Source organism: Glycine soja, chromosome 12, assembly GCF_004193775.1.
Source record: "Glycine soja cultivar W05 chromosome 12, ASM419377v2, whole genome shotgun sequence".
NCBI classification, from domain to species: domain Eukaryota; kingdom Viridiplantae; phylum Streptophyta; class Magnoliopsida; order Fabales; family Fabaceae; genus Glycine; species Glycine soja.
The window spans coordinates 39,385,760-39,403,269 of NC_041013.1; the positions used below are offsets into that span (position 1 = coordinate 39,385,760).

Below are 17,510 nucleotides of genomic sequence, written 5' to 3' on the forward strand. Positions count from 1 at the left end.
AATTATTTAATTTAGTACATAAGCACAACAAACAAGATACAACCAAAAATTATTTGTACTGTACATTGATGACCAAATAGCATATAGTACAAAAAGTTATCTTGTGACTTAACTACTTGTCCAATGCTATTCTATCCGTATGTCTTTTTAGCAAAATCAAAGGCACCAAAGACTATCAACCTCTTCCTCTGCTGCCTATTACCTATTCTCTTCCTTGCGTGGTATATCTTTACTAGGGTAATCAAGGCAAAAAATGGCTTTGGACAATTCATCCTTTATCCCACATTCCATTCGCAGCTGCTATTCCGACATCTGATTATAGCACCATCTCTTCGTCTTCATAGAATAGAATAAGGCATTAGACATGGGCAAGAGCCCTTCTAGAAGAGCTATAATGAAATTAACGTATCACCTAATCATAATTAATGTGAGCGAAAGACTATGCCGTTTTCTCTTATTTTCTACTAAAAAAGAAAAAAAGAAAAAGAAAATGATATCCCAAACTCCAAACTTTGTCAAAGTTTCATTGCATCCGACTTATAAGATTGTCTTGTGATAAAAGAAAAAAGAAGAAAAGAGTAGCTCGTTGATTCGAATATTTCCTAACAACTGATAAAAAAATCAGTGCCCTCCTGCCCTTGCACCTATGTGGGCTAACTCTTATAATTATCAGCAAAGTTGAACTGTGGTTCCGTAACTTCACTTGCAGCTGGTTAATTTGCTTTGTGGGTCATTGTTTGTTCAAGACTGGACCTAGTTTATCTTGTTTTTATTTTATTTTACTTTTGTATTTTTGCGTACTATTGCATACTGCTGTGTCTAGTGGCCGGCGTTTAATTTTATTGGACTTTATAGTCTTGTATTTGGGCTCTTTCATATCCGTCGTATGATTTTGGGCTTTTCTGTATGGAGTGGTTACATAAAAAAAATCTCCACACTGTAAAGTGTGCAATTAACTGTGGATTGATGAATTTTATATTTTTATTTTTATTTTTTTAGTTTTGAAACAACCCTAAGAACATCAAAATTGATCGAACGTAATTATCTAACCGGATTAACTGTTATAGAACATGAGTTAAATTAATAAAATTTAGGTTAGAAATTATTTTGGCCCAATCTAGCCTGTTCCAAAAAATTATTAGCCTGATGTTGCTAATCTGTTGTGGGTAGGCCGATTGTGTTTATTGATTAATTTACCAATTAGTCAGTAAAACATAAGCGGTTAGGAATTCCCATTATGTGGGATACATTTGCATAAGTTCGGTTAATTAATAGTAACAACATGATGTGGTCCACTGTTGTGACAACATGGTTGTGGAGTTTCCTTCTGTTGAGGACTCTTTGGGACAAATTCACTGTCTTGGTTCTTAAATTTTGCTAGGGTGGATAATTCTTGTATTGACTCTGCTAGTTTCTCAGTGCAAGAAACCACATGAAGCAATAGGGAAGCCACAGTCAGAACAGGAATAACCTCAAAGAGATTTGTGTCTTCCCACAATCCTGTTTTCATGATGGACCTAAGGTTGGTGGCAGCAATCTTAGATTTGGCAATGTGAGGGTTTGCAGCAGATGGTGGAATCATTTTATGGATTGCCATTGCTAATTCCTTTAAAGCCTTTCCTGCTTCTGTGCTCATCTTGATGCATGGATCTGGTATTTTGCCTCTCATTTCTAATGGTGTCTGTGACATAAACATTATAAAATTAAATCATTTCATTTCACCAAGAATTTTCCATACACACAATAAAATGAGTGGCCAATTAGTACCTTGGCAGAATTAAGGAAGCCATTAAGGGCATCAATACGATAGGCACACTGCCTTGACAAGTTTCCAATCTTCAAGTATTGTTGCCATGGATGACGAAATCTGAAACGTCCATGGCACGGTTCCCACCTTGCAAAATTGGCCTGCAAAAAATATATAAATAATTTTGAATTAAGAAACAGGACATTGTGATTTGGCCAGTCTATAACATAATCTTGGTTTCTTCTTCTCCTTACAAAAGTTTCTTCAACTTGTTTTGAAGTAAGAACACTTTTATATCCTTGAATAAATAATTTGTTTGATTCTCCACCCTCTGATCTCCCGAAATATTCCTCTCCAAAACCTGCAATTTGCTGTGCCTTGTCAATTTTGAGACTTATAATAGAATGTTGGAGCTATTTCATATACAAAACTCCATAAAAATAATGCTCCTAAAGTACGCCAAATTAACAAAATTGGAAGTATGTACCTTCTAGAAAGTTGCCTAGTTTTTCAATATTTTTAGATTCTAGATTGTGAAGGTCACCACCGGCCCATATGGGACACACGAAAATGCTGACTGATACAGAAATTAAACCTCCTGAGATAATTGAGATTACCCTTTTCAATGCAATGTCTAGTACCTCGTGGTCTCTGTAGCTTGACACAGACACCAGACAGAATGTCAAATTAAACACCAGCAACCCGTAATCGTATCTCGCTTTTATTTGAGGTAAAAATCGAAAATATGTGATTCCTGCAGCTGCAATAATTTAAATTTTATCATTTTGCCTAGCTTTTTAGCTTGATTCTTAAGTAGTGAAATTCAATTGGACATGTAGACATTTACTTATCAGATAAATTAAGGTTCCTAGAAGTATGGGCTCCACTATGTGTTCTGTTGAAATTGAATGCACCAGGTAATAAGATCCAAGCCCAAGAGCACCAGCCAAAAACGTTGCAAAACCTCTATTTAAACCTTTTCCAAGTGTTGCTCCTGCATGTGTCACAAAACCAAATTGCACGTGAATCAGAAATCAACTCCACATTCTATATAAATATTGTTTAATGCTAAATTTTTGTTAAATTAAACAAAAAAGAAATGAACTTGCCTACGGAGAACTCTGAGACAACAATGACAGTGAAAACTGCATACATTGCAGATGAGCCAAAACCATCATAAAGAGGGTTGACATAGTAAAATGCTGAAACTAAGGTGATGGAGAGTGCTACTTTTAACGCATGAATCACCCTTCTTGGATCTTCTTTTCCCACTTTCTTTATTTGTGACATCACATCCACTACCTTAGCACTAAACTCGCTAGGCAAGGCCATTAACCATTGCAAAAACTTGGTGACTCTGGCACCTGCAGCACCTCCTCCTTCATTGTTTCCATTTACGGATGCCATTTCGTGTTGAGGCAACGAAAATTGAACAACCCCTTTTAAAATTTATAGAAAATCAACTAGTGGGGCTTGGGGCTTGTTAATTTGTGTGTTTGAATCTGAGAGCAAAAATGGAGATCTTTGATAATGTTTTGAAGACTACGCTATTAATCCATTATTTCATGTCCTATTTATAGTAGTGTAGAGCACACAACCTGGGAGTGACACAGTATGATTCTGACAAAGTTTGACGTTTTATGACTAGTGTTATGGTATAATATATAATATATGAACTGATTTTTATTTTATTTTTTGGAGTAAGAGCGTTCCACTTGCTGCTGGCTCTGTTGTTTCTTGCGGTGACTTAATTAGTTTATTTATTTGTTAGCACTTTTGGGCACTTCCATTGCATCGCAGGTAATGGGAGACGACGTAGCGAGTTTGGATTTTAAGTATACTTGGGTTCCCCGAAGAATTCTGCATATACTAAAATTGAATAAGTGCTTTGGTTGGCTTTCTAGCAGTATCATGCATACAATTCAACTGCGAGCCTACTGGTTTGAGGACGCACTTTTACTTAGTGCAATGCCATGGAACGATAAGTTTAATTATTTTGATTGACTAAAGTAAAATTAAAAAATAAAATCTTAAAATATTTTTGAATTAATGAAAAAAAAGAGACAAAATGCAATGATATTATTCTTTTTTTTTTTATCGTCCAATGTTAGTTATTGTTTTTATTAGTGAAAGAACTTGAATCCATGACATCTTTCTTTTTTCTTTTCTCTTCCACCACTGAGTTAATTTTATAATCTTTTTGTTTTATTCTTTGTACCCAAGGCACTCAAACAGACGCTGTGAAGTAGGATTGGAGTTGTTGGCGTTGCTTTGTAGAAGTGGTGGTCTCATACAAAGACTCTGACATCTAAGTCACTAAGGGAGCATTTGGTAGCCAAAAATTATGATTCTGGCGTTTGAAATGTGATTAATAAAAAAAATTTCTAAAAAATTATGATTTATGAGAATCAAGTTCATTTTCTCGCAAAAATATTTAGGGGGAGCGGGATCCAAGTTTTCCGAATGGAAAGAAAATTTTAATTATACAAAATATCTATATTATCCTTTTTTACAATTACAAACTAGAATCTAATTAACAAGACTGTTGTTTATCCAAAAGTTTCAATCTCCACTATGTACTGTGTTACTCCTCCACAATCTCACATTGCCTTTCATCCACATTATCTTGTCAATTCAAGTTTTTGTTTAATTACAACTTATTCATTGAAATAGTATTTATGGTATATTTTAATTTATATATTTCTATACTTTAGGTATTTCTCATTGTCTAAATTTCTATATTTGAAATTATCCTTATTATCTGATATAGATCACTTGCATTTATTTTTCTATAACAATCAATCATTGGCTTCTATAATGTGATTGGGGTGCATTTTTTGTATGAAGGATATATTTATAAGAATTTATATATATATATATATATATATATATATATATATATATATATATATATAAAGGAAGTTATAATATAATTAAATGTGAGAATCTTTATTTTTCAAAAAATATATTAAGACAAATCAAACGTATTTTGTATATTCTTGGAAATCATGATTCACAACAAATTTTTTTAAAAATCATGATGTAAAAACTTTCCGGCCACCAAACTTTCTTGAATGTAAATCAATTAGTAGAGAATATACACAGGAATTTGAGATATAGTAATATTATACGTTATTGCATCCCACTCCATTCCGTTTCTTCTATTTCATTCTACTACACTCGTAGTTAAACATGACCTTATTAAAGCATTTTCCAATCTAATAATTTTATATAGTATCGTGAGCTAGTTGCACACCGAGTTTAATGACATATATTCCCGTTGCTAATTAGTTTAACCATTTGATGAGCCGCTGGTAAGTTTTTCTTTTCTGAATAATTTAATATTTGTTGGATTTTTATGTCCTACATAATTCGATCGAAGAGATAGGCGAAAAATTAAAAGGTTTCTGGATGAATAATGGAGGACACCGCATTCTCAACAACTCAACGAGAAACGGGGTATGTTCCGTCCACAGAAGTCCACGATATATATATATATATATATATATATATATTTTGCAACTTTACTATGGAATAACTGAAGTGAATACTTTTATACTAAAGAATGGTGGAATGCCATGCCATGTTCGTTGTTCGGAAGGAGGATTAATCACCACGTTTCAATGCAAAAAGGAAGGTCTGCTAATTCTTTGGCACCTGGATTTGTTACAAGCACTAACATCACCATTTGCAGTCTCTTCAGAATTACTAATTAATTAAATGTATGTTTAGACTGAAGTTAGAAATATTGTCAACATCTTCTATACAAATTTAATAGATAAAAACATAAAAGGGTTCTTAAAAGTATTTTTTCACCTGAAAATAAAACATGCATTGGTTATGGTTAGGTTGTCATTTAGGTCCTCATAGCCACAATCTTCTTTTCGTGTCAATATTAGGCTTTATTTTCTCTATTCTTAATTATAAGATTTTTTTAATTAATTCATGTTATTTAACAAAATTAATTAATTTGTTAATTATATTAAATTTATTAATTATTTATATTATCATTCTAAAAAAATCTTATAATGAGAAACAAATAGAATAATAATAAAAGGCTCTGGATCATCAACTCCTAAGCAAAAATAATAAGCGGTCGTGCTTTGTGTTTGACCGAAGCACTAATATTGTTGTATAAATTTGATGAGGACATGCACTAATATGCCACCTCTCACTTATGCCAATCAGCTACAAATTCTTTAAGTTTGATAGATTTGATTAAGACACGCCTTTTATTAGTTTATTAATTTACTTTCTTCTAATTTGACGTAATTGTACTTTAAAACTCACAGGGCACATTATTAAATGAATGGTATATGCAAGGAATCGCCAAAGCCTTATAATAATAAGCAATCACATTTAGTAGCAAAAAAGCCATGCGTGGACATCCATCAGGTGATTCAAGTGGCGTACCAGAAACAACTGCGAAGTTTGATGTGCTTAAATTGTTGGCGGACAAAAACTAATGGAACCACATTAACAATATTAAAGCAACGGATAGATGTGCTTAAGAGTTAAGTTTAATAATTAAAAAAATAAAATAAAAAGAACAGCTGCAATAGTTTCCTTCTGAGAATAATAACATTTATTATCTCGCTGATTGAGTGGAGTTAAGTGTTGGGAGGTATGTAACTACTATAAATTATAGGTAGCCCGGATTGAATGAATTAATATCAGAATATGAATTATATCAGTAACACAAAGCTGACACTAGAGCAGAATGTTGGGAGGATTTTACCATTAAATAGTAAGTGACCTATGTTGAATTACGAAATAAGAGGAATTTGAATAATAGTCAGTGATTATTTTATCGGTTTTTCAGATAAATATAATATAATATTTGTTGTGTTGAGTAGAATCTAAGAATTGTAAAAATTATTAATATTACAAATGTTTGAAATATATAGGGGAGTTAAAAAAATGTTAGGATATATGATCAATATCTTATAAGTCAAGTGCACAAGTAACAAAATTCAAATATCTTTTTAAATTGTCAAATATGTCGATCGTCCTTCCATGCTGGTAACTATGATATATATGGTTCTTCTTCTCTAGTTTCTTTGCTAGTGTCTCTATTTATCTTGTTCTGCTTCAAGTTGAGCAATAGCTTTAGTATTTGGCTGATGATATATATGTCTTATTCTTTGTAAATCTTTCAAGTGTCATTCTCTAGCTTCACTTGTTTCTTAGCACCGTGATTTTATCTTTACTTTATCTCTAATTGATTCTCTCTTTTGATTTATCATTGCCACTTCATTAAATGTAACATCTCTATTGATAAGATCTTGGATTAGCTCAACTTTTTCATGTACTACAATTTGTAACCCTTTTCTTCATGTATACCTTAGAAATATACACCTTTTCACTCAAGCTTCAAGTTTACTGTCACTCACGTGCCCATACGTAATAGAACCAAATATCTTCAAATCAGAAATAGTTACACGTTATAACCAGGTCGTACCTTGTGTAGAATCTTCATGTCAATTGCATGGAGATCTGTTTGCTAGGTATGAAGTTATATGGCTCATCTTTGCCCAAAATGATGTCGAAAATACAACATTAATTCACATACATCGTGCACCCTACAACAGAAGTGTTCTAGTCATCTACTTTCCAAGTCCATTTTTATTGTAATGTCCCACATTCAAATAAATGATGCCTCATAATTAACATTTCTATAGTACTCCTCAAAATCTTAATTTCAAAATGTTCCCAACATTGTCAGTTCTCAATCTCTTGATTAATCGCCTGGTTTGCTGTTCAACCATGACCTTCTATTGTTTGCTATTAGTATAACAAAATACTCATGAGTTTCACCTAACGAGTTAATAGGGGGTAGACCCTAATTTTTTAATTTCCCATTTAAATATAACTACACTCTAACTCAAAATAAAGATATTTTTGTGAAAGAAAATTATTTCGCCATAATAGTTTATGTAATTACTATTTTTCTTAAGAAATATGCACTACCCAGACAAATAATTGTGTAATTAACTTTCTTTAAAAGCATATATTACCTTAAATGATAATAAATATTACCTTAAATATATAGAAAGCCTGATTGCATTAAAAAAATGCTACAAAAATAAGCATGGCACGTATATAATTTGGAAGACAGAAGTCGAGAATTGATTCCAGATGTCAATTACAATCAAACAGGCTTAGGGAGTCAAAAACTTTCAATGATGGAATCAGTGGATATTCATTCATAGCTCAGCCATTTACAACAAAATATTGCTTGACGTGCAAGTATCTCGTCACGCCAGGATCTGCATTAAAATAACAGAACACTAAGTCAAATGGCTCAAACGCTTAGCTGAAATTCTTGATCCCAATTAAATACTCTTTAGCAATGTTTGCACTAATGTACAAAGTACAAACCACAAGTAGAATTTATATAACATGATACAAAACTTTCAAATTCACATAATATATATAACATATATATATGGTACAAAACTTTCAAAAGCCTGGAGAAAAGGGGCACAGAAGAAAATGTGTAGCAAGCTAATGAGCACGAGACCATTCTTTCCATATCCTACAATAGCTATACATCTGATCTGAATCACAATAAGACCAACTGCTTTGGTAATAACTCCACACAATTATAAAAAATGGATGCAAGTCATCTAAGAGTTGAGTAATATAATATCAGTAGACAATGCCAACACAGTATACATGATGTTGGCCGGCACAGAAGGAAACATTCAATTACAACGTAGGAATCCATATTTATCTTGAATGATTTCCTAGTACCTCATACACACTCTCTTTCAAAATGAGTTCAGATATGAGATGTAAAACAGTAAGACAATGTTAAGACCACCTGAAATCTTAGATTGGATTTGATGTCAGTCATCGCAAGCGCATACCGGACTTGCTCTCAACACATCCTACTACGAAAACATGTAACAGGTGGGTTCACTGCAAACTACTAGGCCTTCCGGTTACTGGTATCTGAGCAGCCTGTGGGAAAGAGTGATACACCATGTTATCAATTGCGTTGGATGGAGATGTGTTGCCCTTCACCGTTTTCTCCAAAAGACGAACTAGTGACATAAATATTTCCATCCTTGTTAAATCCCTGTTTGCCTGCAAATGAAAGTAATACTACATTGGATTCCTTAACATCATGCATCAAATTTTTGCTTTTAAAATGCAGATAACATCTAAATCAACAAACAGAAAACAAAGCATGCAATGTCTCATACTGCATTTTGAAATTTAAAATGGTTAACAAGATGAACATGAAGCACTAAATATTATCCTTGGAGTAAGGCTTTTAAAGCCAAGTCTCTAATAGCACAAACATCAGCAAGTTGTTTTCTTTTTTTAATCCGGGACCTTCTCAGCTTCTCGTCACGAACTCAGTCACTACATAGTATCAACACATTGGCGCGATGCTGTTTTTTGTCAAAATGTTTTTTCTTGGGTATTTGATATATTCTAGTTTCAAATACTAGGAAATCAAGATACCCATTTCTTGTAAAATACAAATTGTTTTTGTACTGAAAAAAGCATATTGAATACTTGAGTATTAGGAAGTCACACATCGTCTGCCTTAATTCTCAGGATACAACTTATATATTTGTTTGACAACTTCACTTCATGCCAATTAGTTTTAAGCTGAAATCTATCATGGTATCAAAGCCTATAGCCCATTTGGTTCTCGCCTATTCTAGAAGGCTCGCCTGTTCTGGCAGGCATCTGTGGAGGGGTAAAATAAACTGAACCAAACACAAACGCCGAATATGCATACCAAAACTGCAGATCAATGCTTTTAGTTATCCTACATTCCTATACCAGTGAAAACATTTCTACATACAAAGATGCCTGCTAGACATATCATTGTTTCTACTCAATGCAGAGATAAGTTCAGGTACAGGACTTTATAAGCTATACTCACTATTTCTCTCTATGCTGAGAAAATGCTTAGGTGTTGAAGGCAACATAAGTCAGATACTGAGACTTATAACATGAGTAATTCATTCCCTATGTATGAAGTTATGATATGTCCCTATCTGGAGTATTACTACCTCAACAGCAAAGCGCGCCCAGATTTTGTCATTGTGAGCTTCCATTACCCCCTTTAAGATGGTTAAACCTAATCCTCTGATTAAGTCAGCTATTTCCAAAAAGAAACCTCGTTCCTCACAAAGCATCTGTCAGAATAACCAAACAAACATATTATAGAGGTGATAAAGAAATATATTAGGGCCAAAAGAAGTTTAAAAAGCATCCACTACCTCCACTAGCATCTGACGAGGTGGATTCAGATCCTCAACTACAATAGGGCAAACCATTGATTGTGAGCCAACTTCATATGCCCATGTAGCCCCACCCTCAAAGTTGTCTTTCAAAAGCAGCCCACCTTCCTTATTAATAATCTGCATATTTAATGAAAAAGGGATCATCATTTCTTTCATTATTAACAATTCCTCAAATATTTATTGCATCATGGTTTTAGTAGATATTTGATTTGAGCTACCATAAATATTACCATATACTAGATCAACTGCCTAAGGTAGAAGGCACGGGAGTGAATAGTGAATACTGTCCCATACCTTAGACTCCCCTGTTTGTTTCAGCTACCATAAATATTACCATATACTAGATCAACTGCCTAAGGTAGAAGGCACGGGAGTGAATAGTGGATACTGTCCCATACCTTAGACTCCCCTGTTTGTTTCAGCTTGTCAGCATGCTTTGTCACACTTTGTAAGAAAAGCATATGCTTAATGGTCCGTTCCAAAAGTGCATCTATGCTACACTGTCAAGTCATAAAAAGAGATCAAAGAAAAAAAAACAACTCAGTGACAGAACAAGATATTTAAATTACCAAAAAATTAGGAATGAAAGAATAAACAAGGAAATACTTTTGCTCCGTTTGGCACAATTTCTCGTAACTCTTTCACTCGATCTTGAATCATTTGACGATCTTTCGGTCGAGGCCTGGGATTCTCTCCAGGTTTAAGCCTTTTACGATTTGGCTTGCAAGCTTCATCTGGCCTCTTTGAGTATCTAGTTGAAGCACTATTCTCACATTTCACACTCCCACTATTCTCAACCCATGAACTAAGTTGAGAGCCATAAACAGAACTAGTTTGAGAACAGTTTCCAGCATCATCCTTGTTACATCCAGACCTAAGAAAACTAGTTTCTGTGGCACCTGTTTTACCATCATTCTTAGGCAAATCAAATAATCCCCCTTGGAAATGACCAGACACTACCGTCCTCCGTGCAGGAGAAGGAACAGAGGAAGTACTATTCCTTGTCAATGTTGTCCTGCAAGACATGTCATCAGAATCCTGTTTCACAACAGATTTGGCTTTGGAGACCACGGCATCCAAGAGGTGGTCTGTTCCCATCCCAGAAAAGATGCCGCAGTCTGATATTGCTTCTTTAACCGAATAAATATCAGGATTAGTTGTTGCACCTTGCATGTTCATAGGTGCTATCTTTTTGTCCATATTTTCTGCATTAGCATCTGATTCATAAGTAAAGAGATTATCCCAGTTTCCATTCAGCAATTGGTTTTTCAAATCCACCCCTAAAACATCGAACAAGTCATCACCCGATGGAGGTTTAGCACAATCTAGTTTGTGTTTAGGATCCATTGTCATCATAGATTGACTACTACCATCTTTAAGAAGGCAATCGTGGGCAAAACCAGGGATTTGACTATTAATGGGCACATGTTCCTCAACTTGGAAAGAAGGGAGATTAGGGGCCTGAAGCATATCATAGTCTATCTTTTGATTTGTTGAAGCACACTTTAAATCTACAGGGAGAATCTTCTGATCAGAACCTTCTACATGCTTGGGGAAGGTGCCTGGTTGACTAGTCAAATTTGCCAAAGAACAAACCCTTGCTTTAGTTGAAGAAACACAATTTTGAGGTCCAATCCCAACTCCTACTCCAGATAAAACAGCTGTGGATGCTCGGGGAGATTTTGAACCAGAACTAGTAATCAGAGTTGAACTCAAAAGAGTACTCATCCCACCATGTAGTGGGACTCCTCCCACTAGTGAAGTACTGTCAAAACTCATATTGTGGCCAAGTAGATGGTCTCCATCTGTTTTTAGTTGAGACATGTTCAAGGAACTTGAGGCATTTACACAAGGGTTAACATTATCTCGATTCCCAATGCCTGATAAGATTTGTTGCTCCATTAATGCAAGATTATCAACACTTAGACCAGATTGACCAAGAGACCCCAAACCAGTTATGTTACTGAATGCAGATCTTGCATTATATGAAACAGAATGCTGCTGCAGGCATGAATCAAGATCTGAGGGTATTACTTCAGCTTCGACAGCTCTATTCTCTTGTTGGCTAGCAAAGCTTGTTTTACTCATTCGAATAACCTTTGGTTGGCAAGGTTTATTGGATATCTGGCTCAGTTTACGGGTTAGGGGTGTCAATGCAGAACCCTGGCAAGTATTTGTGTCTTCCATTAGAGGACAAGGCATTGAAGCATGAGATGAATTATTTTGCTGATTGGAGCCAGTAGTTACTGAGGGAGGACAGTTTGAGGTAATGACAGGTCGATCGACAGACACAGGTACACCAGCAATAGGAGGTCCAGCAAGTCTTTCATTAGAAAGTTTTTCTGAATAGTCTGCAGATAGAAGGGCGCCAGAAACACATCCCAATTGCAAGATCAAGCTCTTCACATCTTTCACAAATCCCATATTCTCAATTATCTGTATCATCAAGTATTGGTGCATTAGTCAAGGGACATTGGAACAGCAGACAGGAAAGCTTCTCAAATGATGGCACAATCACTAGAATGCAAACTAGAGAAAACTAATATAAACTAGCAATGCTCCATCTGTAAAACTCAATGACAAAACAGAACAAAAATCTCTAGCAAGCTTCAAACTGCTTGCATTTGAATCCCATTCATAACCGATGTGGAACTTCACCTCACACTAGTATTCCAACACACTAATCACAGATGCAAATTGTGATCAAGGATTCAAGGAAGAATATCACTCACTCAGGTCATGTAGAATTTAGATCGAGAGAGTGAATTATATGACAACAGGGATTTACATGATTGAAAGAACTCACTTGTCAATGTGCCAACTTTCAAGGCTAGATATCCTAAATTTATACAATGGATCTATTTCTGTGATCCCTGAGTGCTGTGCAACTTTTAAGTTCTTAAGTTAACCAGGAATTTCACTCTTAAATCTTGATCCATACATTTACAAAGTGAGATATTAAGTCCTCTCACCATAATTCTGTTCTCTAGCATGATAAAATCATTGGAGATATTATGTACATTATATCTTTTCAGAATTGCAGAACAAAAGAAAAGGACTTACAGGAAAGAAAGAACCAAGTTGAACAACCCCATGAGGAAGCACAGGAATAACTGCTACTGTCTGCAAAAACAATATGATACGGTATCAGGTATCATGAAACAGCAATAAAAAGCCTTTTTTATAACAGAACACAAAGCATAATGAAAATCACAAACCTGTATTCCAGCTGAAAATTGGTGATGTACCTCAGCATATACCTAAAAAGATAGCACAAAGAAATCAAAACGAAGTTCACAAATATATATACTCCAAGTCTTTAAACTTTTCTAGAAAGAAAAAAAAAGCATATTTACACTACCACTAGCAGCTGATAATCAACTTCATACCTGTGGAGGATATGCATCTTTAGTGAAATTGTTCAAAAGAATCCACTGATGGCTGCCTGTAAATGCAGCCCGTCCAACTATACTGAATAACGGAAAAAAAAAACAGCACTTGAATCGGGAACAACAAAAAAATCACTTCAAATTTATGTCTGAATTAAATGTGCAGATAGAATAAAACAGAAAGCACCTACCCTTCACCTGCAATGATAACTGAATTGTTTACTGTCATTTTGTTAATCAAAGAAGAGACTTGGTCATCCTCTTGAATCCCAAGCTGCGATGACCGATACTCTAAAGAAAACCAGCATCCTTCCCCATTTTGGTAAGGTAAATCAGGCATCCCAAACATGTGCGGAGGGCATGGTAAAGGTTCATAATAGCATTCTTCCCAAATTAATAGCCTGCCAAACCAAACCACACTCTATTAACTCAACTAACTCAAACAAAGATTTTTTTAGGGGGTGAAGAAACAGAGACATTTAATCAGCATAAAGTCAAAAGTTTAATAATTCAAACTGCATTTTGGTTGCTGAGATTAATAGACAAGCAACAAAGATACTTTATAATATTTAGTCAAAAAATAGAAAAGGCTGAGAAGACCAAAACAAGGAAATAGAGTGGATTCTTTTAATCTAATCCATAAGTTGTTTGCATGACAAAGATTGATGGGCAGATAAACCTCTCATTAGCTGATAAAAATTAAAAAGCTTTTTTTTATCAGTGGAGAAATAAATAAGGCCAAACAGAATCAAAACAAAGACAAATTCCGAATTAGCAGATTCGTTTACAGAATCGCAGACCATAAATCCAATAGATAGTGCACCTGGCAAACCAATGGCAAATAAACTTCTTTAATAAATAAAAATTTTATATATAAAAACAAAGATTCTTGAAGACAAAACAGAAACAATCAAGGCACAAAGTTCCAAACTAGAAAAGAGTATATTGCAGAACACGAATACGAATCAAATAAAAGGAAGCAGTGACCCATAATTAAGACCCCAACATGTCCATCATATCTTAGGAAGCAAATCGACCCCAGAAACAGAATCTAATATGAACATGAAATTCGTATGAGACCCCCCCACGTTGTCCTGAGAAAGTACATCTGTACAAACACGAAAAGCAAACGTATAACAATAAATACTTTACCAAAGTTGATTGGGAAACTCGAAAAACGTAATTTTTATACAAAACTTTCACTCCATCCCAGGTTTACTTACTTTACCATCAAGCTCATGTAACCACGAAGAAAAAACACACATGGTACACACAAAAAACAGCAACAAACAACACAATACAAGATGAAACAAACAAAAACATAGTATTCACCTTTCTCGTAAATTCCTAGAACCAAAACCAAAGTTTGGTGCATGCAGAAAGTAAAAACTATATATATATATATATATATATAAAGAAGCAATTTACTTGGAATTGTGGCAACCGATCTTCCAGAACACAGCATAAGACCACTGATTCCGACCACAGAGAGTCCTCAAAGCTTCTTTCAACATAAACCCCATCCCAAAACCAAGCGCGAATTTGTTACTTGTTTTATTTTATCCGACCTAATGGAAGAACAAGAGCATGCACGAACAGAAAAAACGCAAAAGGGTATGTTTCAAAGCCGGAGAAGAAGCATTTTCCGGCGAGTTTGGATTCCGAGTCCTAACTACCACGGCACGATCCTCTCCCCGCCTGTTTCGTTCTGAACCCCCCACTTCTCTTTCTCCGCGGATCCAAGTTCCCGGCGACCACTTTCCGGCATGCCATCCTCCTCCAGCAGAGGAAGTTGTAAAGAGAGAGAGAAAGAAAAAGGGAAAGAAAGTAATCTAGAGAGAGAAAAGAGAGAGAGAGAGAGAGAGAGAGAGAGAGAGAGGGAGGGAGAGAGCAAAGGTGAAGACTTAAAAAAAAAGTGTCTAAATTATGCCACGAGCTTCGAGCTTGTAGAGAATCATCATCTTCACCATTTGAGAGAGTGTGTGGGTGTGTGTGTGTGTGTGTGTCTGATTCTGATAGTGGGGTGTGTTTGGACTCGCTTGAAGAAGGAAAAGGGAAAGAGGTGGCTTAAGGTGAGGTCGTGTTCAAGCTGAACCTGCGGAACTGCGATATCATTCTCTCTTGTGGCTTTCCATTTGCGAGAAAAATAAATGGAAGTGGTGGACGTATGTGTGGTGTGCTTTCATAAAGAGGAAAACTTTTGGGTTATATTTACGGGGAGAGCCACTGGGGGTGAGAGTGAGAAGGGAGGAGGCAGAGAGGTTGCTTTGCTTTTGTCGGGTTCTGAAACAGTGTCGGGAGTCAGATACAGATAGAGTCTAGAGAGAGAAATGTGTTTCGTTTTGTGTTGTTTTGTTTGGTGAGTCAGAGAGAGAGAGAGAAATGTGTTTCTGTGACAGTGAGGTTGGGACTTGGGGAGAGAGTATAGTGGAATGATTCATGGACTAGTGCGGGTTGACATCATGGTTACGTCAATAACATGGGTGAAATTACATTACAGTACACTACAATTTTGCAACTATACAGTGTATGGTTTGGTTTGGTTGAGTTTTTTTTTGGAAGGAGTACACTGTTTGTGGAGAACTTGAATACTCATTGGACATGATTGATGATTGAGGTGGGAAAATCATTATGTGAAAAAGAGCTCCTTGCGCTGCCCCAACCGAACAAACTTATGGGGTGGATAGTTGAAACAACTATAAATTTGTTGTAGTTAGAATTTGGAAATAGTAGCACAAAACTATTTTCACTTGTCTCTATTAACCAAAGTTTTAATGTGTGTAATTAATTCTAACTTCTCTTATTATCAATCACATAAATCAATTAGTATAAAATTGTTACAACCTAATTAAAGTCTTGATTTCTAGTTTTAAATACATAATTACTTTAAATATTCAGATAAAAATGAACAGGATTTATGTGGTCCATAAAAAAAGAACTCCTTTTATCTTTTAACATGGAAATGTAAGTAAATGATTATGACAAAATTAAAAGTTAATTAATGTTTGCTTTTTTATTTCTTAAATTTGAAATATATTTGGAATTAATTTTAGGGTCTAAATTTCTCCGTTGTTATATTACCTGTTGGTGCCTTTCATAATTATCATTGGTTGAAATCCATCTCATGGGATCACTTGCATGTAAAATTATTTTAATAGTATATGTTTATATTGAAGATTTTATAAACTGGTTGGTCATAAATAATCATTTGTTTATCCTGTTGAAGTAAAAAATATTAGTATTCATCAAAATCACTATCGTGAATATTTGAATTTTTCCCCGACTCTGAATTCCCTTTTTACAGAAGTCATAATCGATATGTGCTAATTAATGTTTCATCTGGTTGTATTAATTAACTAACCTGGCAAAAAGAACTTTAGGATAAAATTTTAATTGTCACGATAATTTTAAAAATTAATGAGAAATTAAAGTAATGAAAAGGTAGCCGGCATGACACTGATGTGTTTACATTTTATTTCAAACAAAAAATAATAATTAAGTCCACATTTTAACTGAAAGAGAAAGAAAAAAACTCGTCTAATTACAGATGTCTCTTGGATAACTTGAAAGTTAAGTTGGCCTGGGTTGTATAGATAGTTCATCATGATCATCATCATCTTGAAGCGTAACAATCAAGGACCACTCCAAAGACTGAAAAGAAAAAATGGCACTCACAAAAGAAAAATGAAAGCAACAAAGAAATCCTCTGTTAGTATTATTTATGCTCCAGCCAAAGGTCATATTGCTAGGATGATCCATATTTAGTTCTTCGTTACTTTAAAAAAATAATTAAAAATCTTCAAAGTAAACTGTTATAAACGTACATTATTAATAGTAGGTAACTAGTAAATAATATTTGAACATTTTTCTACCAATCATATTGGAAAGAAAGGTCAATTTATTTGATGGGATTTGAATTGGACAACAGTGGTGACCTTAATCTAGAAAGGAACCAAACTCGACAAGCTGCCTGAATTTCCCACCTCCAAAAATGGTGTCTGCAAATAATAATTCAAAAGGTGGCAGCTTGTATGTAAAGATAAATAAGTTCACTATATCAAAAATACCAGATGAGACTACGGAAAATTATTTTCGGGCAAATTA

General features: G+C 34.7%; 2 protein-coding genes across 3 annotated transcripts; both read right to left on the minus strand.

Annotated features, from left to right (window-relative positions):
* Positions 1-1,160: 1,160 nt before the first annotated feature.
* On the minus strand, positions 1,161-3,276 carry LOC114378024 (aluminum-activated malate transporter 2-like). Its single transcript, XM_028336529.1, has 6 exons — positions 2,857-3,276; positions 2,595-2,741; positions 2,235-2,507; positions 2,002-2,108; positions 1,768-1,908; positions 1,161-1,681 (listed from the first exon to the last, which is right to left on the minus strand). The coding sequence occupies exons 1-6, from the start codon at positions 3,152-3,154 to the stop codon at positions 1,265-1,267; spliced, it is 1,383 nt and encodes a 460-aa protein (XP_028192330.1). The 5' UTR covers positions 3,155-3,276; the 3' UTR covers positions 1,161-1,264.
* A 4,518-nt stretch (positions 3,277-7,794) lies between these two features.
* On the minus strand, positions 7,795-15,789 carry LOC114379604 (transcription factor LHW-like). Of its 2 annotated transcripts, XR_003659540.1 has the most exons (11): positions 14,835-15,789; positions 13,598-13,807; positions 13,407-13,488; positions 13,236-13,277; positions 13,081-13,140; positions 10,624-12,453; positions 10,416-10,517; positions 9,994-10,134; positions 9,784-9,909; positions 8,574-8,839; positions 7,795-8,016 (listed from the first exon to the last, which is right to left on the minus strand). XR_003659540.1 is itself a non-coding variant. In XM_028338292.1 (10 exons), exons 1-10 carry the CDS (start codon positions 14,927-14,929, stop codon positions 8,669-8,671), a joined length of 2,859 nt encoding a protein of 952 aa, XP_028194093.1. In that variant the 5' UTR covers positions 14,930-15,789; the 3' UTR covers positions 8,119-8,668. The 2 variants fall into 2 exon arrangements, 1 of the variants encoding a protein (XP_028194093.1); XM_028338292.1 differs by lacking the exon at positions 7,795-8,016 and having other exon boundaries at positions 8,119-8,839.
* Positions 15,790-17,510: the final 1,721 nt, after the last annotated feature.